The following is a 23,804-nucleotide window of genomic DNA, read 5'->3' on the forward strand; positions in this document are numbered from 1 at the left end:
GGACAGCTTGTCTCCTGGCACCAGAGGGGCTTCCGCTGCAAGAGTGCTGAGTGAGGGGCCCAAGGGCAAGAGACAGCAAACACCCCGGATGCAAAACACATTCCCCACCCCCACGCCACTCAGCTCCCAGGCTTGGCCGTGAGCAAGGTGGACTGGGAACATGTCCTTCCTGTGGGAGGAGGGGAGCCCGTGTGGGAGCATCCCGGACCCCCCTCTGCCTGGGCACGGCGTCTCTGGGCCCTGCCCTCTCCCTCCCCCACCTCCCTGCTGCCAGCTCGCCTCTCTCCAGTTGAACCTTGACTGGCTTCAGTCCTTTGCCCGGGGAGCCAGTGTGTGGCACCCAGACTGGGCCAGGCGCCCCAGAGAGCCTCAGAAAAACCTCCAGCTCTAGAACTCAGACCCTTGAGGCTTTCGGTTCCAGCTCTGCTGTGTGGCCTCGGGCGAGCGGCAGACCATCTGAGCTTCAGAGTCCTCATCTGTGAGTGGGTCAACAACAGGCATGTGAGTCCGGTGGGGCCTGCGAGCGCCTGCCCTTGGTCCTGCTGACCTCAGGCAGCAAAGCCCTCTGTGGTCTGTCCTGGCTGACTTTGTCGTCTATCACCAACGGACCCCTGCCTTTTGCCCCTGACCTCTATATGCCACATTGCTACCTCCTTGCCTTTGCATTTTCGGGTTCCCCTGTACGGAGTGCTCCCTCTCTCTATTCATTTTAACCCCACCATCCAGCCAGCCCGGCTCTCCTCCCCACTCCACGGAAGCTTCCCCTGTTTCTTCCTTCTTCAAGAGAAAAAGGAAGTGGCAGGCCGCCAGCTGGATGGTTTGTCTGTGAGAGAGAGACAGACAGACGGATCTGGTCCTCAGGACACGCGGCACCCCTTGACTCTAGGAACTGGAACCTCCATCTCTTAACTAACTCCTCCCCCGGCTGGAGGTGCCCAGTAGCCAGGCAGGCTTTTCGGTTTCTGGAGTCTTGGAGCGAGAAAGCCCTCCCGGACCTCCCGGGTGGGCAGGTCTGTGGTGCACCCGGGGAGAATGACCGCTGGCTGAGTGGGCAGGGAAGGGTCTGTCCGTTCTCGGCGCTAGCTTCTCGCCGGCCCACTCGTCTCCGAGTCCGTCCCCACACTGCCCAGTGGCCGTGGCTGCCGGGTGATACTCACTGCCTGCTTGCCACGTCTCGGGCTCTGTTTTAAGCCTTCCTGTGTATTAACTCATACAATCCTTACAACGACCCATGGCTTCTGTTGTCTCCCACTTTGCCAATGAGACGCCTGAGGCTCCAGGGGTGGGCTCACTGGCCCTGAGCGCCCCCTGCCCTGGCTTGAGAGGAGGGATCTGAACCTGGAGCCCTGGAACTGGCTCGCTTCCTGCTGCCGAGCCGCCTCCTCCGTCACTCAGCATTGACCTGCCACCCTTCCACCCACCTACCCACATTCCTGCCCGGCCGGCCAGCTGTGCGCTGGGCTCTGCCAGCTGCAGGGCGGCCGCCATCCACAGAGCAAGATCCCTGCTCGCTAGGAGCTCACACCATCGTGAGGAGCGACCACCCATGGGCCTTCAGGGTGCTCCAGGTCTTGAGCACCCGGCTTCTAGGGGAGGAGCTGTAACTCCCGCCAGGTCCTGGGCGGGGGTGCTGGGCAGCCCAGCAGAGCTGAGGTCGAGGGGGAAAGGGTGATGGGAGGACTTCATCGGGTGGACAGCAGGGAACATTTGAGACCTGTTCCAGACCAGGGAACGCAATGTGCAGAGGGGCTGAAGCTGGAGGTGCCTGGGTTGAGGGAGCGGAGGTGGTGGTGGAGAGAAAGCTGGCATCTTATTACAGCTCTGAAGGTGCCACGGCTTGGCAGCAGGCAGGGCTGACACCAAGCCTCCCCAGGCACTCCCGCGCCTGTTTTCTGCCAAGATGGGGTGCTGTCAGCAGTGACTAGAGGTCTCACTCCATCCCAGCACCTGACCTGCCACCCTCCCAAGGAAGTCTGTCCTTGGGTCTGACCTGAAGCCCACTCTGACCACCACATATTCCTTCCAGAGCCCTTCACCCCGAGGCTGCTTTATGGCAGAAACCATAAATAACTTCCGTCCTGAATGAATAAACTCCCAGCCAGCAAGTCTTGCCAGGGACGCTGGGCTTGGCTGTGAGAGCGATTCCGTGTCCCCTATCTCTGACCCTGCAGCTGAAATGTTCCTGGGCTCATCTTCAGTGGCTCCCTCTCCCCAGGCAGCCGCTGCAGCCCCGGCTGGTGGTGCCGGACCCCCTCCATCTCCCATCCCATTCCCCACACCGCTCCCCCCGGAAGCACTGGGAACATTTAGCCCTTCTCTTCAGTCACAGTTCCTTGAAAAAGCCAAGAAGGCCCAGCTGACAGCCCAGAGGCACTGGCTCCGGGCTGGTTCTGACTGATCTCGGTGCATGTCTATGGGGAGTAGGAACTGGGAGACCCGGGGTAAGTCTTTTATCTTCTTTAGGCCTTAGTGTTCCCATCTGGGCAATGGGATCATCTCTAAGGCAATGTTTCTCAAACTAATCTGCTCGTGGGATGACTTCCCAGGCCCTGCCCTGGGAGATTCTGAGTAGGTTTGAGGTGGGGGTGGAGGCTAAGAATTAATTAGGTGGGGAGGTTGTCATGTCTCTTTAATTTTTTTTTTTTAATTTGAGTGCAGCCACCCCCCAGGACACCTCTTCTTTCCCAATGTTTCCTTAACTCAAATATCGACAGACCTTCCTCACCTAACAATTCGGGCAAGGTGGGGGTTACTGGCCCCTGGATGAATTTTTACGTGTTTATACACTTTACCTCCCAGATCACTGTAAAGAATGCTTCCATCACGCCATAAAGTTCCCTAATGTACTTGCCAGGCTATGCACCTCCCTGGGTACCATTTGGAAACAGGACTTTTCCTGCAATCACCCAGAGTGATTTTTGTGGTCTGGGACATTTGGGAAGATCTGGTCAAAGAACGCTTCCCAGCCCAGACATTGTTGAACTGTGATCTCTAGACTGGGGGCTCCCAAGGACAAATAACTAATACCCCCCACCAAGCACTGCTAGGGAGCACACGGTGACACTCCTGTGGTCTCATATCGATTTATTAGGCTGGTGCCTAGGGGAGCTACAAAGGGTATCTCGGACTTGGGAGCTCAGTGGAGGTGGGGAGGGCTCCTGGGTGAGTTGCGGTGGGAAGTCTGGAACAGGGGTGACCCCTGGGTGGGGCCCACGTGGAGCCCTGTGAAGGCCTGGCTCTGTCCCCCCCATCGGTGTACCCCTGGATCATCTTCACCACGCCCCCTGGGCCTTTCTTCCCTCAGCTGGAAAGGGGGACAATTGTATCCAGCTCTCAGTTAATAAGGATTAAAGTAAGATCAGGTAGGGGCTCCCCAGGTGGTGCAGGGGTAAAGAATCCTCCTGCCAGTGCAGGAGACGCAAGAGATGTGGGTTCGTTCCCTGGGCTGGGAGGCTAACCTGGACTAGGAAATGACAGCCTACTCCAGTATTGTTGGCTTCCCTGGCGGCTCAGATGGTGAAGAATCTGCCTGCCATGTGAGAGGCCCAGGTTCGATTCCTGGGCTGGGAAGATCCCCTGGAGAAGGGAATGGCAACCCACTCCAGTATTCTTGCCTGGAGAATCCCATGAGAGGGGAGCCTGGCAGGCCATAGTTCATGGGGTCACAAAGAGCCGGGCACGACTGAGTGCACACAGGCAAGATGAGGTACTTCACATTTCAGTGCCCAGCCTGCCTCTGGGGCCTCCTAAATGGGAGAGAGATGTTAGGAGGAGAAGGCAGCGGGTTCTCTGATGCAGGAACTGACCAGCATCACACAGCTGGGGAGTGATGGAGCTGGGACTTGAACCAGACTTGCTGGCCGTGTGACAGCTCAGAACGGCTTTCCTGATAAGCCCCATTTTCCCCCATCTACCCTGCCTATATCATTAGGGTGTGGTGAGGGTCTGAAGCAAAGTGAGAAAGAAAAAGATGTAAGGGAGTAGCGCTATGGGTTTCCTGTTTTCATAGTGAGCTCGGTGGGCTTTCTGTCACCAGGAGAAGGGCCCCTCCCTTGGCACCAAGAGGGTAAAAGCATCTCCTCCCACCAACTTTGGGTACTTTGTTCCATGGGATCTGAGGTGTCCCAGGAGGCTGGATGTATAATCGGAAAAGGCCTGGTCTCTTAGGCACCCAGGCCCCGTGGGTGTCCAGTGGCTTCACCTCTCTGAACCTCAGCTTCTGAATCTATAAGCCGGGAACTATAATCACCATCCTGACTTGAGAGGTTGTCGGAAGCCAAAGAAAAATGAAGGGCTTCCCTTGTAGCTTAGTTGGTAAAGAATCTGCCTACAATGCAGGAGACCCGGGTTTGATTCCTGGGTTGAGAAGATCCCCTGGAGAAGGAAATGGCAACCCACTCCTATTCTTGCCTGGAGAATCCCACGAACTGTAGCCTGCCAGCCTTCTCTGTCCATGGGATCGCACGGGTCGGACCCGACTTAGCAACCAAACCACCACCACCAAAGAAAAATGAAAAGGGGGTTGGGGACACTTGGGAAGCAGGAAAGGCCCCTCTAGGCAGGTGGCGGTTCAGCGCCCTCCAGCCTGTGTGTGCTGCCTCTCTGGTGATGGCTGGGTTTGCACACCTGGCTGAGGCTTGACCAAAGCCTCCTTGCCGCCTTGCAGGGCTGGTACAATCCCAGACCTGAAGCAGTGCTGGGGTTGGGGTTACAGCTGTGATGGCCGGGTTCAAATTCCAAGTCCATCATCGCACCTCTGAGCATCTGTTTTTCCTTCATCTGGAAGTGCTCAGTAAGGACAGTTGCTCTTATTCTGGACATGGGTTCACCTCTCTGGCTGATTCAGTGCAGACACAGGTTCCTGGGCGTGGAAATGGGTTGCAGCGGCAGCTAGTGCTGGGAAAAAACGATTGTGCAATTTGTCCCTCCCCCATGGCCTTTTCCCCTTTGGCATCAGTGGGTTTGCTTTCTGGGTCTATGAGTCTGTTTCTGTTTTGTGGGCGGGTTCGTTTGTACTGTTGTTTTGAATTCCCCATGTAGGCAGTGTTGAATGGTGTTTGTCTTTATCTGACTTGCTTTACTTGGTATGATGGTCTCTGGGACAATCTGTGTTGCTCTGAATGGCATGGTTTCATTTTTTTTATGGCTGAGTAATATTCCTGTGTGTGTGCCACGTTTTCTTTATCCATTCTTCTGTTGACGGACATTTGGGTTGCCACCATGTCTTGGCTATACAATTTTTTTACGTTTTTAGGAATTCTCTTTTGGCAAAGCAGAATCATCCAATACATTAGTGTTTAAAAAAAAGAAAAAAGATCATGACCCCAGGTAGGGACTCCTTTCCTTCTGTGCTTTTATTCCACAAGGTGCCCAGCACAATGACCGACACATAGTAGGTGCTTTTCCTATCCTGGCTGGTCAAGAATCTCCAGGAAAACAGGCAGTGTCTGTCCTGTTCCCCACTGAGTCCTTAGCACCTTGAATAGAGCCCGGTACCCAGCAGGTGCTCAATAATGTTTGGGCATGAAGGAGGAATGGGCAGGCCTCAAGTGGGGGTGGACTAGCCGGGGGGGACGAGAGCCTCGGGGATTGTCCCTCCTCCCGTTTCGCCCCTCCTGGGCTAATCCCCAAAGATTAAGCCCAAGGAGCAAAGCCAGGTCAGGGCCACTGACCCAGGGCTTTGGAGCAGGCGTCCAGGGCTCATGTGACTGAGTGTTCCGGGTTGTGGTGGCTGCTCCGTGGGGCCCTCTTGGCTCAAGATGGCCCTGCTGTCCCCCACCCTGGACCTGGTCCTCACAGCAGTCCTCAGCCTCCTCTTCCTGGTGCTGACCTTGGCCTTGGTCTGCTTCTTGACCCGTCTGGCCCGGCCCCTCAGGTAGGGCTCGCCCCAGCCTGACTCCCGCCCTGCCAGAGATCCTGCCCTGGATTCGTGTGGCTTCTGTTTGCTCTTGTGGGAGGGGGAAGGGTGGGCACTGGTCGCTCTCCCTCTCCGTGGTGGGGAAACCGAGGCCCCAGGAGGTTGAGCCAGCTGGAGATTGAATCGCGCTTGGCCACGGACTAGCTGAGAGCCTTTGCTCAGGTTCCTGAACTGTAAAACGGGATCTAACGGCACTTGTTAAGTGGGATCACAGATATACACTGTTGTTAGCGCAGGGCTGGATCCGAGTGCCCAAGAAGTGGCAGTGATTTGTGTCAGTCCTGTTACTCTGCCGTGTGTCCTGGACCTTCTGAGGCCCAATCCAGGGCTGGCTTTCTGCCCAGCTTCAAAGGGCTCCAGGGCCCTCTGTCCCAGGATGCTGAGTCAGTCCTCAGGGCCAAAGCCCAGCCTCCGCTTCCTCCCCTAACCTACCAAGTAGCTGCTCCTCCCGCAGCCAGGGCTTCTGCTGTGCATAATCAGGGCACGTAGCTGGGAGCCTGGCAGAGATGGTCAGGCTGGGAGGTGGGGGGCGGGGGTGGTGGTGAGGAGGGCAGACACACACCCTGAGGCTCCATTCTGAACTGGTAGAGCGCTGGCAGAGGGTGGTGGGCAGCCGGGGTCCCTGAAGCCCCAGACGGAGCCCCACGCAGCCCATCGCCCAGGGCCACCCACCCGGAAGCGGACTTGGAGCCTCTGAGTCCGGGTGGGGGCCGAGAGGAGGAGCCAACCAGGGCGACTGGCCCTGGAGTTTCCTAGGAGACCCTGGTTTCCTAGATTCTTGCCTCCTCTCCTTCCCAGGCTGAGGCAATGGGGAAAAGGCACCGGTTTGTCTTCAGAACAGACCTTTCTCAAAGCCACAGCCCTGGGGTCAAAATTCAGAGCATTCCATCCTGAATCGGGGAACTTTTCATTGTTAGCGTTTACAGAGCCGATTCTGTGTGCTCCGGGTTGGGAGTCAGCGATGGGGAAGAGGTGGGTCTTCACTCTCTCGGAGCATCAGGCTAGCAGAGGAAAAGGACAAGAATCCCAGGCAGGGCCGGCTGAGGCTTGGAGAGCTCCTGGGGCCACCTTCACTTTCTCTTTTCCTTACTGATGTGTCTGCTTTGGATCTGTGGTGCAGACAGCTGAGTAAGTCCTATTCCTCAACGTATGGGCTTCTATCGTGAGCTCAGTTTTTGTTTTATTTGTTCATTTTCCCCTTCATCCCTGCTCCCCAGTCCCAGTCCCAGCTGTTCTCCAAATGTCTTCATGCCAGCATGCTTTAAACTTTAGAGCTGGACGTGACTTATCGACTAAACAGCAACAACCATCATTAGAGTCACGATCTATGCTCCCAGGTTGGCTCCCAGGTCGGCTCCCCTCGCTCAGCCTCACCTTCATGGGAGGCATCCCTGTTGATGTGTATTCTTCTCAATTATCCTCATTGTTGTGTAAATTTCCTTCTTGTGAACCCATACAATGCATTTATCCATCTCACCAAGGATGGACAGAGGGTTGAATCAAGAATCAACATCCCTTTTCCAGGAGTAGAGTGGTTTCTTTTTTTTTTTTTAATTTTAATTCAAATTTATTTACCCTTTGATTTAAATGTTAATTTCATCCCTCCATACACACAAAAACCCTCACAGAAACATCCAGAATAACGTTTGAACAAATATCTAGTTTTGATCCCATGACACAGCCAAGTTAACACATAGAATGAACTATGACATATGTCTTAAGTAATTTCCATGGGACTGATATTTGAAAACAAAAGCAAAAAATATGGAACGCTTCATGAATTTGCATGTCATTCTTGCGCAAGGGGCCGTGCTAATCTTCTCTGTATCATTCCAATTTTAGTATATGTGCTGCCGAAGCGAGCACTAGAGTGGTTTCTTATCTCACACGCCACTGTCGTGGTAGAATGTTGTACCATTTCCCATAACAAATGAAATAATCATTTTTATCTTGGTTTTGGTGAAAATACTAACATTAATTTCCAGTGAAACTCTTGCCGTTCAAAATTCCTCATCTTCCAGTAACATTTATACACAACAGGGTTAGTACATTTCTCAACAGAGTTAGCACACTGCTCAGAAATAGTCATTCACAATCCTACTACCCATAGAAAACCACAGCGAACATTCCTGTGTGTCTCCTTTCAGTCTTTTTAAAAAATAACATTTGAAAAAAATTATAAAGGTAACATCTCAACACAGAAGGAAAATTTGGGAAAACAACAATGAAAAAAAACAATCAGTCATCTAACATGTCACGACCCGGAAATGATCACGCTTGTAAGACAATCTTGTCCTGTATGTAGCTTGTATAGTTTTTATATCTCTTGCCATAAATGACAAGCTGCAGAAGAGATCGTAGCAAATATCGTTGTCCTGTAAGAGCAAATGTAGGTGTCCCTATGAGAAAAGGTGGACTCTTTGTTTTGTCTCTGATGTACTGGGACACAGATAATTCAAGGCTGAAGACAGATGTTCCAGAACAGAGCTTCTCACAGTAGGGTCTGTGAGCCAGCAGCCGCACCAGCATCTGGGAGCTTGTTAGAAATGCAGTCGGGGTCTCTGGGCCAGGGCTGGGGGAACTGGAATCTGTTTCCACAAGCCCTCTGGAAAATTCTGATGCATCCTGCAGTTTGAGAAGCACTTCACAGAGAAGCTAAACTCTGATGGGTTCTGGGCTTCAGCTGGGTTCAAAGTGGGCCTTCACTTGAGGAACGAGAAGGAACCCGCTGGCAGCACAAAACTCACTTATGCCTCTACAGCTCTTTGTGTGGTTAAGCTTCCTGATGGAGGGACCACTTCAATTTGGCATCCTAATGCCTAGCCTCCTGTAATAAGTGGGAAATGAATGAATCAACAAACAAATAAGTGAATGAACAAATGACCTCTGGAGCTGTGACTTTCATGTCTTGTCTTTTTTTTTTTAATTATAGGATTGGAACGTCAATTAACTTCTGACCACTGGCAGCCCACCTTTCCCACGCACATCCATCGCACCTCTGGGCTCCAGAGAGAAAGCAGGTCTTGGAGGGCGCCATGATTTCACCATTCTTACTGCTGGCTATCGGTACCTGTCTTGCCAGCTCCTTAGTGCCAGGTAGGATTGGGGGCAAGGGTGGAGGGAGGGGGAGAGCTGGTACAGCTGGGATAGGATGAGGGCAGTGTCCGTGGTCAGGGTCGTAGAGTCACCCACAGTATTTAAGAGCTGGAAACAAATGTTCAGAGCAGGACATCCCAGCTACTACATGTGCTTGTGTTGGAAAAGTCAGTCTTTTTCCTTTTATATTATTCTTTAATTGCAGTTTCTAGTCTCGCTTAGCTCTAGGAATCTGAAATAGAACTTACCCTATAAACTCTTCTATAAACTCCTGATAAAACATTTCTTTATATTTTGTAATTCTTGCTTTAAAACTCACCTTCAAGGAGTTGTATTTATTTTTTTGTTTTTGTAGTTTATGTTTCCTATTGGAAACTCACATGAAAGTGTTTCTATAGTGTGGTATTCTGTTTGATTCTTCGATCAATTCTGTAAAAGTGTTTATGTTAATTTCTCAGTTTGGGGCTCTTGCACTTTAAATTCAGGCTCAGATATGGAGTGTTTTATAATTTTATTTATTTTTGACTGCTGGGTCTTCGTTGCTTTGCATGGGAATTCTCTAGTTATAGAGTGTGGGCTCGGAGTCGTGACACACGGGCTTAGTTGCCTCACAGCATGTGGAGTCTTCCCGGACCAGGGATCGAACCCGTGTCCTCTGCACTGGCAGACGGATTCTTATCCACTGTGGCACCAGGAGAGTCCTTCAGATTTGGAATTGAGTTCACATTTCATCGCTGGCTTTCTCTCTCCAACCCTTCCATATCTCCCAGGCAAAACACGTACCTGAAAGCAGTCTCAGCTGTTTTATATCTGCTCGGGGCCTCCAAGGGCCCCTCAATATCAGCTCCTGTGTACCTGCATGGTTTTGAATTCCATCTTAATTTCTGTCTCCTGGGAATTACCCTTCTGCCTCCTTTTTCTGCCTTCTGCCTTTTCTGCTTTTTCCCCCTTCTGCCTTCCTTTTTCAAGCTGTACACTGTTCTCAATTGTTTTTTCCTGCAGCATTTCAGTGTCTATGGTAGAAGGGGAGTCTTCCTTAGCTCACTCCATCATGTGACTGGGAGTCCCCCAGCTTGCCTTCCCTGAGCCTTGATTTCTCCATCTGCTCGGTGGAGATACTGATCTCTCCTCCTTAGGGCTGCTGTGGGAATTATAGGGGCAGTCACAGTGTCAGGCAGGGAGCAGGGGCTCATGGGCAGAATATATTTCAACGGATGAGGAAGTTGGGGTGCAGAGAAGGGACTGGGCCTCCCAGTCACACAGCACGTCCGCAGCAGACCTGGAGACTAAACCTGAGCTGCCAGGCTCCCAGGCCATTGCTCCTGCTGTGATCGCATGATGCCTTTCAGTGTGACTCCTGGGGGCCCAAGGTCACTCTGGGACTGAGTTCTTGCTTTCTCAGCACTCACAGCCCTCTTGAAAGATGAGTGATGAAAGATGAGCAGGTGGATGAAACGTGAGAAAATGAAAAAGTGACAAAATGAAAAATCTTCAAATATTCAGCTCTTTAATTTTTCTTCTCTGCTTCATTTTAGCCATTCTGATGGGTGTGTAGTAGTGTTACATCGTGGCCTTTTCCTTTTTTAAAAAAATTAGGGGACTTCCCTGGCGGGCCAGTGGTTAAAACTTTACCTTCCAAGGCAAGGAGCGTGAGTTTGACTCCTGGTCAGGGAGCAAGCTAAGCTTAGTTTAGCTAAGCTTGACCAGCTTAGAGGGCCAAAAAGGCCAAGGCTGTAAAACAAGTGATACATTGTAACAAATTCAATAAGGACTTTAAAAATGGTCCACATCAAAAAAAATCTTTAAAAAAGTAATTAGGTGTAACTTACAGCAAAGTGCACACATCTTAAATATACAGCTTGATGAGTTTTGACATATTTTGGTACCCATGTAGCCATCACCCAGATCAAGAAAGGACATTTCCAGTCATGGGACGCCAAGGGCTTTCCTGTGCCACCCCCCGCCCCACCCCAAGCAGGGAAGAGGAAGTGACTAGGTTTCCTCTTGCTACCTTAGACGAGTTTTACCTGTTTGGGGGCTTCGTATAAACGGACTCCTTCAGTACGTACTGATAAGTACTCTTCATGTAGCATTCGTTACAGCACGGGGATTTCCGAGTGTCCTTTAATGGTCTCCGAAAACAATAGCCTTCTGATGCTCAGTTGTCCAAAGCCACCGCTTAAACCAGTCCTCAGACCGTGGAGTCAGTTTGACATCCACCAAACCCTTCTTGGACCCTGGCATAGTGCTGGTAAGAAAGACAAGGGCTGTGCCTTCACCAGACTCCCAGTGCCCCGGGGAGCAGGCAGAGCAGGGAACTGGCAAACAGGTACAGGGCTCACCTGGAGAAGAAGCAACGGCAACAGGGAGGCTGAGGCAGCCTGGCTCCAGGGTGTGCACCTGGTGCCAGGCGGAGGGCAGGAGGGGCAGAGGCTCATCACCACCTAGATGGCACCCAAATGGCCAATGAAGCTCCTTGACCAAAGCCTCGGCACTGTGGTCATATGTGGGAGGAAGGCAGGAGGGAGATTGAAACCCGCCCACGGCTAGTAGATCCCTGATGAAAACCATTAGCCCGCGGAGTTGGGAGTTAGTAGATGCAGACTCTTACATGTAAAATGGATAAACAGCAAGGTCCTACTGTATGGCACAAGGAACTATATTCAATATCCTGGAATAAACCGTGATGGAGAAGAATATGGAAAAAAAAAAGATATGTCAATAACTGCGGTTCGTTCCAGTAGTCATGTATGGATGTAAGAGTTGGAGTATAAAGAAAGCTGAGCACTGAAGAACTGATACTTTTGAACTGTGGTGTTGAAGAAGACTCTTGAGAGTCCCTTGGACTGCAAGGACATCCAACCAGTCCATCCTAAAGGAAATCAGTCCTGAATATTCATTGGAAGGACTGATGCTGAAGCTGAAGCTCCAATAGTTTGGGCACCTGATGTGAAGAGCTGACTCATTTGAAAAGACCCTGATGCTGGGAAAGATTGAAGGCTGGAGGAGAAGGGGACGACAGAGGATGAGATGGCTGGATGGCATCACCGACTCGATGGACATGGGTTTGGGTGGACTCCGGGAGCTGGTGATGGACAGGGGGGCCTGGCGTGCTGCGGTCCATGGCATCGCAAAGAGTCAGACATGACTGAGTGCCTGAACTGAATGAAATTGAGAAAAAACAACAACTTCTATTTGAAAATCCAAGTTTAAGAAAAACAAAACCACTGGCCAAGGGCACTAGCCCAGGCTTTACGTCTTTCGGTCCTAGAACTGCCTGTGAGTAGCTCCGTCTTCTTGTTTTCCTAGAACAGAAATTCAAGTGGCAGGAACTTGCATAAAGGCACTCAGCTGGATGGAAGGACCACGGTCTCTGGGCTCCAGCAGGAGCCTCCAGCCAGGAGGTCTGAACTTAGGGAGCTTCGGAAGAGAGGGGTGGTGCTGGGGGCTCCGGTGTGAAGGTGGTGGGCTAAGGGATCAGGGTGAGGAAGGGACCGCTGCGTGGGAGTGGGGCATGGACGGCTCCCAGGCTTGAGGTGAGAACGGCTTCCTTCCTGCCCTCATTGCCTGCCCCATGCAAAAGCACCGCCACGCAGTGTGGGTTTCTGGCTCCTCTGTGGCTCAAATCTCAGGATGTTCAGTTTCCCCATTCCATAATGTGGAGGAAGTAATGGTAGCCATTCCATCAGGCTGCTGGGGAGGGGGAGGCACTTGGCACGAGCCTGGGCGCCGTGCGTAAGAAGGGAGCGCTGTGAGGGGGTCCCTGGTGGTGCAGTGGTTGAGAACCCTGCCAGCGCGGGGGGGGGGTCATGGGTTCAGTCCTGGGGGTCGTGGGTTCAGGCCCGTGCAGGAGGATTGCACATGCGGGTGTCTTCCAACGAGAAGCGCTCTGCAACTAGAGAAAGCCCACGTGCAGCATCAAAGACCCAGCACAGCCATAAAAAAAGGAAAGCTGTGCTCTTCACCCGCACTACGAGCCTGGGCCTGAGCTGGGCCAAGAGCTGAGGCCTGTGTCTTCAGCTGTGAATGTGTAACATGACCTTGGACACGACCCTCCCACCTCTCATGGCCTCTGCCTTCCTTCCGGGCAATGGAGGCCACTGAAAGAGAGAATCCCCGAGGAGCGCCCTTCTCGAGGCTTCTGTGCCTGGATAGGCAGGCTTGGTGAGGCCCGAGCACAGAGGAGAAACCAACAGGAGGTGGGAGGGCCCTGATGCCCTGGGGGGGTCTCTGGGGCCTCTGCTTGGAAGGAAAGGGGAGTTCGGGTCTGGTGTGGAATTGTTGGGAGTGAGGTGTTGATCTTCTCCTGTAGGTCCGTGTGTTGCCTTATCTAATCCTGTCCTCATGAGACCCTGAGGGTGCAAACACCCGCATCTGACAGGGAGGAGACTGAGGACCAGGGAGCTCGGCTTCGCACAGCAACTGTTCTGCGAGGGCTCTCAGGCACTAGAGTGCTCTTTCTGCTGGAAAATTGATGACTCAACCCATGGACATGGTCGGGGGGTTGGGTGGGGAGAGACAGAGAGAGAAAAGAAGGCATTCCTGGTTTTCCAAGGAATTAGGGACACAGAGCATCTTCTTGGCCAATTTACACTAACAAGAGTGAGGCTGTACCTGGCTCCTTTAAGTTTGTTACGGTAAACAGAAAGGCAAGCCTTGCTTTCCAGCCCTGCTAAATAGCTGTTGCTGAGTCAGGTTCCTGCCAAGCCTACTTTAATGAATAAGCCAAGTAGAGTTTATAATTGATAGCTGGGATACATCTGGGAGTTCCTGCCATTGGAAGTAGCTTGTTCTCTTGAATAGGTTAAACATTACCCTCCTGATTGTGCTCGCACTGTTCATTTGCTGCCTGAGCACAATGCCTCTCCACTGGGTGGAAGGAAAGAGCGTGGGCTTTGGAGTGAAGCCCAGGTCTGCCAGTGTCTGTCAGAGCTGTGTGGCCTTGGGCGAGTCACTTGGCATCTCTGAGCCTTGGTTCCTTCGCTCTCGGGTGTGGGGAGAAGACCCAGAGTCCTCAGGCTTGTTTGGCCTGGCAGAGGCTGGCAGACCTCAGGATGGCTGTCTGGGATGGGGCAATGACTGCTTGCTCTGCTGACTGCAGGCAGGCACACCATCGCCATGAGAAGTTGGGGTCTGTAATGGCTGGGGGAGCTGCCCCGCTCCTGCTGAATAACTCTGCCTCTCTGTCTCTGCAGAGAAAGAGAAAGATCCCAAGTACTGGCGAGACCAAGCTCAGCAGACCCTGAAAAATGCCCTGAGGCTTCAGACTCTCAACACCAACGTGGCTAAGAATGTCATCATGTTCCTGGGAGACGGTGAGGCCTGGGGTGGGGGACCCGGGGTGGCAGGCAGAGGTGAGGGGGCTGTGTTGTAGAGGCTCGGGCTCTGGGGGCATGTTGCAGAGGATGGGGGTGGGGGTGTGGGGGTAGGGGCGGGGCGCAGGCTGTGGGCCCTGAAGGTCTAGGGAAGGAAGGAGGAAGGTCAGGTTCTGGTGCCCCCTGCCTGACCTGCCTCTGCCCCAGGCTGGGGGGCTGCGGGGCCCTGAGAGGCCTGATTGAAGAGGCTGGGAGCCCAAAAACCTGAGCTCCCCCACCCCCCAACCTCTACCACAGGCATGGGCGTCTCCACCGTGACAGCTGCCCGCATCCTCAAGGGTCAGCTCCACCACAACCCTGGGGAGGAGACCAAGCTGGAGATGGACAAGTTTCCCTACGTGGCCCTCTCCAAGGTGAGCTCCAGCCCTGAGCCTCCCACCTTCCAGGAGGAAGTGAAGGGAAGTCGCTCAGTCATGTCCGACTCTTTGCGACCCCGTGGACTGTAGCCCACCAGGCTCCTCCATCCATGGGATGCTCCAGGCAAGAGTAGTGGAGTGGGTTGCCATTTCCTTCTCCAGGGGTATCTTCCCGACCCAGGGATTGAACCGAGGTCTCCTGCATTGCAGGCAGACGCTTTATCCTCTGAGCCACCAGGGAGGAAAGGGCAGGGGCGTGGCTCCCGCTAGACCCCTCAAGCCCACTGACAAGGCAGTCAGCCCTCCTGGGGATTCCGTGGCCCCGCCGTGAAGAAAGGACAGCTGCTTCCTAAGACTTTGAGGATTTCAGCTCCCTGGTTTTAAGATCTGTTGACACACAACAAGCGTAGAGAGAAGGGCACACGTGTGCGGGGTGAATTTTCCGCCAACTTTCCACGTGTCCGTGTGACTAGCGTTGGGGCTGAGAAGCTGAATGTGGTGGCAGCTGGGGCTCCTGCCCCGCAGCCCCCTGCGGTTCTGCTCCCTGACTTTTGGTGCCATGGATTAGCTGTTCCTGCTTTTGCGCTTGATGAGAATGGAATTGCGCAGCGTGTACTCTTTGCACGGGGCTCTGTGACGCTCATTTCTCCCAAGGCGGCTCAGATGGAAGCTGTCAGCTCTGTCACGGGGGTTGTCATTGCTAGTGCTGGGGGTCCTCTAGATGCTGTGGGCAGATAGTTTCAGGGTCCCCACCGGTGGTCTGAATAAAAGGAAAGTGACGTCGCTCAGTCATGTCCAGCTCTTTGCAGCCCCATGGACTGTAGCCTACCAGGTTCCTCTGTCCACGGGCTTTTCCAGGCAAGAGTACTGGAGTGGGTTGCCATTTCCTTCTCCAGGAGATCTTCCTAACCCTGGGATTGAACCTGGGTCTCCCGCATTGTAGGCAGACGCTTTACCATCTGAGCCACCAGGGAAGTCTGAATAAGGGGGTCCGCATTTCCTCCTCCCAGATCCTGCCTCCCCCTCACTTTCCCTCCCCTTCCCCAGCTTCCCTCCCTCCTTCAAGAACCCTCTCCCTTCTCCACACTCACCTGCCTTTTCCACCCCTTGCTGGCTCCCGGAGCCCCAGACCCAGGGAGAGCTGACCCAGGTCTCACCCTCTGCCCAACGAGTCTCCATGTGCTAGAACACTGCGTTCCTGCCCCTTCCTGTTACCCTGGCTGCCAGGGCGTGGGGGTGGGCAGGAGGCAGGCAGCTAGGGGATCTGGTGGCTCTAGGTGTGGGAGGACCTCGGTGGGCAGCAGGGCTCAGCTATGATCGCAGGAGGCCTCTGTCTCCCTTGTGTCCAGGCCCCATGCTGTGAGTGGGGTTGGGGGCAGCAGGGTAGACCGAGGCCAGGCCATCTCCTGACCATCCTTTTCCACCTGCAGACGTACAACACCAATGCCCAGGTCCCTGATAGCGCAGGCACCGCCACTGCCTACTTGTGTGGGGTGAAGGCCAATGAGGGCACGGTGGGGGTGAGCGCAGCAACCCAGCGCTCCCAGTGCAACACCACTCAGGGCAACGAGGTCACCTCCATCCTGCGCTGGGCCAAGGATGCAGGTGAGTGGGGCGAGCCGTGCGGAACGGGGCCCGGCTCTGTGACCTGTCTGGGCCTCAGTCTTCCCAACTGTACAATGGGGAGAGAGCAGAAAAAGAGGCTCGCCAGGGCCCTTCCAGCTCCGATGTTCTGGGACTCTGCAAACTCTTCCGGGACTCTCTTGCATGACAGCAAAGTCTCGCGGTTTAGGGGATTGCTCAGTGTGGGTTTGCTCCCAACTCATTTCCCTGAGTCTATTTGTTTGTGCTTGAAAACGTAGCCCCTTGTAGGTTCAGCTTGAGGAAGGTGAGGGATCTAGCCCAGCTCTGGTCTCATGGGAGTCCAGTAGCTGTCTTTCCCCATTCCTTTCCTCCTTGGAACTGGGAGGCACCATGATGTCCCCCTGGCACCTCTGGAGTCACGGTGTGAGTCTGGCTGATGTAGGTGACAGAGCCACATTCCATCTTAGAGCTCTTCGGAGGGGTCCCTGAGTTCTTGCAGGGCAGCCGTGGGGCTTCCTGCAGGGGTGGGACTCGGGGGGTCCTCAGTGGAGAGGAGGGCTCCCGCCTAGGTGCTCACGCTTCAAGGGCCCTCGGGAGCAGGGAGGGTCAGAGAGGCAGAGGGTCTGAGCTGTCTGGCTATTTGGAAGCCACCCACCCTGCCGTCCCAGGTAGCTCAGCGCAGAACATGCAGGAGACCTGGGTTCAATTCCTGGGTCGGGAAGATCCCCTGGAGGAGGACATGGCAACCCGCTCCAGCATTCTTCCCTGGAAATTCCCATGGACAGAGGGGCCTGGTGGGCTACAGTCCATGCGGCCAAAGAGTCGAGTGACTGAGCACACACGTAAGCCTGCCTTAGTACCGATGCAGAGCCTGGGCCCAGGCCGACAGCGGAACTGGCCCATCTTTAGCTAAGAGAGAGAAAGAGAAGAGCTGGTTTGGACAGCCCTATGTCCAGATGAACCCGACCCCTCCTCCCCCACTCCTCAGGGAAATCCGTGGGCATCGTGACCACCACGCGCGTGAACCACGCCACCCCCAGCGCCTCCTACGCCCACTCCGCTGACCGGGACTGGTACTCGGACAACGAGATGCCCCCGGAGGCCCTGAGCCAGGGCTGCAAGGACATCGCCTACCAGCTCATGCACAACATTAAGGACATCGAGGCAAGTGCGGGGCAGGTATAGCTGGGGCAGGGCGTGTGAGGCGGGGCCCCTGGTGGGCCTGAGGCCTCAGGCCCAGACTGGCCCAGGATAAGTGGCTTGGCCTGGGTCTGCCCTCACCTGGGAGGGCTCCTGGCCCATTAGGGGATTTGCGGTTGGGGCAGGGAGGCACTGTGGGATTTCACCGCAGTGGGACTGAGGGATGAACCCTGAGGTGGCCGCCACCGCGCCCCGAGAGTCAGGCGCCCAGGGATTATTCTATCCATTGGGAATTGGTGCTGCCCTGGAGCATGGCGGTGACACGGTGCCATCTGAGGGGAGTACCCGCCCCATATGTTCCCACATGCACGGACAGGCGCGAGTCCCGTGCACTCAGGCAGCATGCCCAGAGAAAAGGTGATGTGCAAGCTGTGGTTGGTGCAGGCTCTTACTTTAAAACTTGGGGTCACGTCCTTGGCCTGCTGTTTGCTAGCTATGTGACCTTGGGTCAGTTACTTAACCTCTCTGAGCCTTCCCTTCTAAAGCCCTTTTGTGAAATGTACCTACCTTATAAGCCCATTGCAAGATCTAGATAAAATAATCCCTGTAAGAGTTTAGCGCCAGGCCTGATGCCTCGTGAGTGTTCAGAAGGTGATAGCATTTTCTCAGGAGCGGCCATGTGTCCCTGCCCTGAAACACGAGCTGTGACGCACGGAGCAGGCTTAGCACATGCCCCAGTATCATCCACCTGAAGCTCAGATGGGCCCCAGCCTCTGTTTCTTAAATGAGACCCTCTAGTTGGTTCCCTTTTCAAGGTCTTGTTACTTACCTTGCCGGGAGTTTGGGGGTTGGGGGGCGGGCTGGTGAGGGGGAGAGAGGACCTCAGCCCCTGAGCTTAGAATGGGGGTTCAGGGAGGCTCAGAGAGAGAGCCCCCAGGCCCCTCCCACTCCATCTGCTTCTACCCCCACCAGACTAACTCCCTGGCTCCCAGACCCCCCATGCCATCCCCCCAGTTTCTAAGTGCCACCTGCCCCTCTTCCAACCTCTCGTTTCTCTTCCGAGCTGTGGATTGAGCTGCCCTTCTCGGGACGTGCAGTCCTGGTGACCAGCTCCTAGCGAGCGAGTATCTCAGGCAAAGCGCCCTTCTGACTTTGCGGGTACCCGACGGGTCGCTTCCCTCCCCCGAGCCTCAGGGTCCCCACGTGTGTAGTAAGAGCAGAGCGCCCCCCTCCCCCCGTCCCCTCCCCTCCTCCCGGGGCTGCTGGAGGCCGAGGTGAGGTCATGGATGTGAGAACATTTGTTGTACAAGTGCAGGCTGCAATTACGGGACTGCTCTTGAGAGAGATTTGGCGGCAGCCGCCTGAGAAGGGGACAGGAGCTTAAAGGAAGGCTTTGCTGGCGGAGGAGGCGGGCGCGGGGGTTGCACCCCGGCCTGAGTGAGGGGTGCGGCCGCTGGGAAGCCCACCCCGCCCCCACCTCCTCCCTCAGCCCCCTGTCCTTCTCTGCCCCTCCATTGCCACCCCACCACAGAGCCCCCCAGGCTGCACATGAAACAGAAATGCTGGTGTCCGCCCTGAAAATAAATATCTTTTACTAAAAAAAAAAAAGAAAGAAAGAAAAAGAAAAATGAAAGACACAAACCCAAAGCCCAAAGCCAAACAGCAAGTCTGTTATTTGGGAGTTTAATGAGTGTGTGAAGTCCCTGCTGGGGCTGGAGATGACGAGGCTCCCGGCAAGAAGATTGGGGGCTTCATTTTCCATTCTGAAAATGCCAAGGGGTCAGGTTCTGTGGGAACAGTCTGGGGGGGCAGGGAGCCAGTGACCCGGGGTCCCCTTCTCCTTTCTCTCAGAAGCCTGCCCCGCCCTGCAGAGCACCCAGCTGGAGCTGGCCGTGAGAAGCTTGCCTTCACGGAGCCACCCTGAGCTCCACTACTTCTGGCCATGAGAATGCCTTGCGGGGGAAGCCAGCCCCCCGGGGTGGGGGCGGCCAGGACTGGACTGCCCGTCACTGCGTTTCCTCCTGGGACAGTCCTGTGCGTGGGCTGTCCATTCCGTTTAATAGATGGACATATGGAGCCAGACAGCTTAAGCACCCAGACCTTGGTCAAGATACAGCAGAGCCAGGATTCCAACTCCAGGCTGACTTCAAAGGCCTTTCTGGTTCCCGGGATCCAGGATGGCCCTGTATCCACCACCTGTACCACCAGCCTGGACTCCTGGCTCCCTGTCCACCCGGCAGAACCTGGGTTCTGAGGAGGGCGCCTGTGAGATGCCAGCCCCGGGGACGGCAGGTCTAAGGCCGGGCGTCACTGGACTCTGCGCTCCCGAGGTGTCAGCCAGGGGCAGCGGCCTGGGCTGACGCCCGCGGTAACAGGAGGACACCGGTGTGGTGGTCACCGCGGGCGGCGGCTGTTATGCCCTTGGCCCCCGTTTTAAAAATAGTCAGGACTTCAAACATGGACTCCCAAGGAAAACAAACAGCCCCGCGTCCGTCTGCCCGCATGGGTCAGCGCAGTGGGTAAAATTAGCCTGGCGGTGACTACACAGACGTGGGCGCTGGCCCGCTGTTTGCCAGGCTCCCAGCTGGGCTGCCCCAAGGCCTCCCTGGCAGAGGCCTCTTGCCTCCCGGGTGGGGGCAAAGAGGCAGCTCTCGGTCGGAGTCCCCATCCGCTCCATGGACACAGCAGGAGCTGGAGGGGCCTTGGGTTCACATCCTGGCTCTGTCCCCTTGCTGGCTGTGTGGCCTTAGGGGAAAGAAATCATATTTCTGCACCCATTTATTTGGGAGAGGTCACGTGGGCAGCCTTGCAGCCTCGTATGACGCTGAACAAGATCAGGTATCTCGGGCCTTTAGGGCTTCTCAGGTGGCTCGGGGTAAAGAATCCGCCTGCTGATGCAGCAGACTCGGGTTCCATCCCCGGGTCAGGAAGATCCCCTGGAGAAGGAAATGGGCAACCCACTCCAGTATTCTTGCCTGGAGAGTCCTGTGGACAGAGGAGCCTGGCGGGCTACAGTCCATGGGGTCACACGTGTGGGACACGACTGAGCGACTGAGCAACAGCCGCAGTCTCAAGTCCTTAGTGCCCGACACGTATGCTGTAAGATGCTATCGCTCTCACGCCAGCCGAAGCTGGTACTGGGCTTCTGGAAAGCCAGGTAAGGGAGGTTAGCACCAGTATTGCGCTCCGAAGCCCAAACCACAATCCCGGTAGACTAGTGATTTCATTTCCGGCCCAGCCGGAGGAGCAGAGGCTCAGGGAGAGTGGCACACACGGAGCCAGGATTCACCACGCCGGAGAAACGTCCACTCCGCCCGTTCCCCGGGGAGCCCAGCTCTCCAGGCGGACCTCTGGGAACCTCCAGACGGCATGGCACCCCCGGGGTACTGATGGCTGTGTCCCCTTTAGGTGATCATGGGGGGCGGCCGGAAGTACATGTTCCCCAAGAACAGAACCGATGTGGAGTATGAGCTGGATGAGAAGGCCAGAGGCACGAGGCTGGACGGCCTGAACCTCATCGACATCTGGAAGAGCTTCAAACCGAAACACAAGGTAGCCTGTCCAGGGGCCTGGGTGGGGAGGTGCTGGGGGCGTCCTTCTCTGCATCTGTTCATTTCTGTAGAATGGGTTTGTAATTCTTAGCTCAGGCCCAAAGGACCTTACGGGTGTCTGAATGGCACATAGTGGGTGCCCCTTGATTCCTTCCTTCAGGCAGTGAGAAAGAGGGTGGGTCAAGGAATGACCTGCACGGACATGCAGCCCACCGGCACCCCTACTGAGTGCGGGGCCCCTGGCTAGGCCTGAGGTCCAAAGGATGAATCCATGGTCAAGCAAACGTGGAACACTGTACTTGGATGGCGAGATGCCCAGGACCTACGGGAACTCAGAGGGGACAGACCACAAGGGAGGGGCTGAGAAGCCCCGAAACGGGGGAGGGGAGGAGGCCACGGTGCAGGGAATCTCCCAGGCCACCGTGGCAGGCAGGGGCCAGAGTCAGGGCACGTGCTGGCCGGGGAAGGGGGGCCGAAGCGTGGGAAGACCTGGGCACTGGCTCCCGGGAGCAGCTCCGACCCGTGAAATCCATCTGCCGGCCGCGGGGCCTGGGGCAGCTGGGGTCTGGAAATGACTGTGGTCGGAGCTGAAGACAGTGGGGAGCAGCCTGGCGGCCTCTTTGATGTCACTCTGGGGTTGGGTTTCCGAGGCTTCCAGGCCTGGCCCCTGGGGAGGCCTTGCGGGATGGGGCTGGGCCAAGACTGAGGTGGGGGTAGGGACAGGGGAATGGCCCCCTGGGGTGGGTGGGGGGCAGGACCCAGCTGCTTTGAACTCTCTCCGTGCCTTCTGAGTCAGCGCTGGCTAAACCAGAGCCCCTTCCCAGCCCAAGCTTGAGAGACACCACCACTCGAAGCCTCGGTTTCTCTACCTGGCCCCCCGGGCACGAAGTGAGGGACAGCAGGGGAGCCCCACTTTCTTAGCCTTCCCACCTTCCTTCCCAGAGCAGCCCCGGAGGTTTGAAAAACCCCTGATCCCAATGCCATCACCCAGAGAAGGCGAGGAGCTTGCCTAAGGACACACAGCTGATTCCTGGTAGTTGAGGGCCCCACCCCCCCGTCCAGGCCTGAATGGCACCCTCTCCAGGCAAGCTGGCCAGTCCCTTCCCATGGCCTCTGCAGAAGCTGTACTTCCTTTACTCCCCCCTTGGCTGGGGTCCCCAGGCAGAGCTAGGGCCTTGCTCCCTTCCCGGCTCTGAGAACACCCACAGCCCACACCTCAGTGAGTGCTCAAGGCCGCTGGTGACCTGTGCCTTTCTCCTCTTTGCTCCACAGTCCTTCCCCTGCTTGGAAGTCTATTCCCTGACTCCAGCCTGTTCAGTTCTTACTTGTCCTCCAGGTCCCCATTAGGACCTCACCTCCACCAGGGAGCCCTCCCTGATCTCGTCTCTAGGTTCACAGTGCCCCTGGTCTCAGAATTCTCATCACCTTGCGTTAAAATTACCTGTTTATTTGCCATTTCTTGAAGGCAGGGATGGTAGGTCCTCAGAGAGGGGCTGTTAAATGACTGAAGGACACACATGCGTGCCCCAGACTCTGAGGCCAGCTGGCTCCCCCAGTCCCAGCATGACTGACGCTGGCCCTTCCTTCCAGCACTCTCACTATGTCTGGAACCGCACTGATCTCCTGGCCCTTGACCCCCACAGCGTGGACTACCTCTTGGGTAAGTGGAGAGGGTGGAGTGGACATCCAGCTGGGCGCCCTGGGGCCAGGGCTGTGTGAGCCAGCACTGGGGGATGAGGCCCCAGCCACCTCCCTCCACAACTTAGGGACCTTTGTCCCAGGCTCCAGGACCTGGGAGGGGTGAGGGAGGGGTTCCGGTTCATAGAATTAGACCTGAAATTTGCTGGCTGTGCAGGGCGAACAGCTCCATTGAGCACAAAGGGAAACAAAGGTCAGAGAAGGAGACGACCTCTGGCCCGCATGGCCCAGGTGAGTCTGAACCCTAGCTGGTGCTGGGACTTAAACAAATCCTTGGCTGTGGAGCCAGGGGACCCAGAGCCAGCCCTGCGGAGCTGCCAGGGCAGAAGCCAGCTAGATTGTCTCTGCCGGTCTTGACTGGGGGGTGGGGGGGTTGCCCCCACCTCCCCAGGGACTGGGTAACAGCTGTGGGACCCGGGGCGGCTCCAGGTGAGGTGGGACGAGACCCTGAGTCCCACCATGCAGACATCTGGATCCCCATTCCCTCCTGGCTGTTGGGCCAGGCAGGTGGTGGCAAAGCCCCCTGCAAGGCTTTCTCAAGGAACACGGCCCCTGGGTCCTGGGCGTGTCCGCGGAGATTCTGGGCTTAGAGCAGGGCACCCGGAGGGTCGCTCCGACACACGCAGCTCTCTGCTCGCCCGGGCCCCACAGCCCACGCTGCCTGTAGAGAATTACGCCTGTACCTGCAGAGCATGAAAATTCCGTGTATGGGTTCAAATCCAGCTCCTACCACTCATGAGCTGTGCAATCCTCTGTGCCTCCGTCTTCTATAAAATGAGGATTATGAATCCTCTGTACAGTGGGTACAGTGATCGGGTCTGCCTCAGCGTTGTCATGAGGATTAAATGAGCTAATGTGTAAGTTATCTCTGTGGCCACATAGCAGATTATCCCAAAGCTTTACAGTTTAAAACGAGAGCAAACACTTGCTCCTTCACGGTTTCTTTGGGTCAGGAATTTGGGAGTGGTTCAGCTAGGTCTCTCAGGAGGCTGCAGTCCTCTGAGGCTTGACTGGGGCTGGGGCTTCCAGGGGGCCTCACTCATGGCTAGTAAGTCAGTGTGGGCTGTTGGCAGGAGGCCCCAATTTC

General features: G+C 55.4%; 1 protein-coding gene and 1 non-coding gene across 10 annotated transcripts in view; one reads left to right on the top strand and one right to left on the bottom strand.

Moving 5' to 3' along the window:
- ALPL (alkaline phosphatase, biomineralization associated) overlaps window positions 1–23,804 on the top strand; it is an 87,080-nt gene that overhangs the window by 57,276 nt on the left and 6,000 nt on the right. For 4 of the 9 annotated variants that reach the window (XM_086327177.1, XM_086327114.1, XM_086327140.1 and 1 more), the window contains 7 exons: window positions 8,850–9,013; window positions 14,209–14,328; window positions 14,626–14,741; window positions 16,175–16,349; window positions 17,317–17,492; window positions 20,877–21,020; window positions 22,610–22,679. In XM_086327177.1, the coding sequence (XP_086183303.1) occupies window positions 8,953–9,013; window positions 14,209–14,328; window positions 14,626–14,741; window positions 16,175–16,349; window positions 17,317–17,492; window positions 20,877–21,020; window positions 22,610–22,679 (862 nt within the window). In that variant the 5' untranslated portion in view covers window positions 8,850–8,952. Of the gene's footprint in view, window positions 1–323; window positions 502–2,167; window positions 2,442–5,711; window positions 5,876–8,849; window positions 9,014–13,873; window positions 13,925–14,208; window positions 14,329–14,625; window positions 14,742–16,174; window positions 16,350–17,316; window positions 17,493–20,876; window positions 21,021–22,609; window positions 22,680–23,804 lie in introns of those variants that run through there. The other 5 variants (XM_086327124.1, XM_086327129.1, XM_086327160.1 and 2 more) reach the window with 5 other exon arrangements.
- Window positions 7,676–7,783, bottom strand: LOC147377327 (U6 spliceosomal RNA). Its single transcript, XR_015154041.1, has one exon. It is a non-coding gene; the product is annotated as a U6 spliceosomal RNA (small nuclear RNA).

Source organism: Bos grunniens, chromosome 2 (assembly GCF_055505025.1).
Source record: "Bos grunniens cultivar Pamir isolate PY7600 chromosome 2, Bosgru_T2T1.0, whole genome shotgun sequence".
Classification (NCBI taxonomy): domain Eukaryota; kingdom Metazoa; phylum Chordata; class Mammalia; order Artiodactyla; family Bovidae; genus Bos; species Bos grunniens.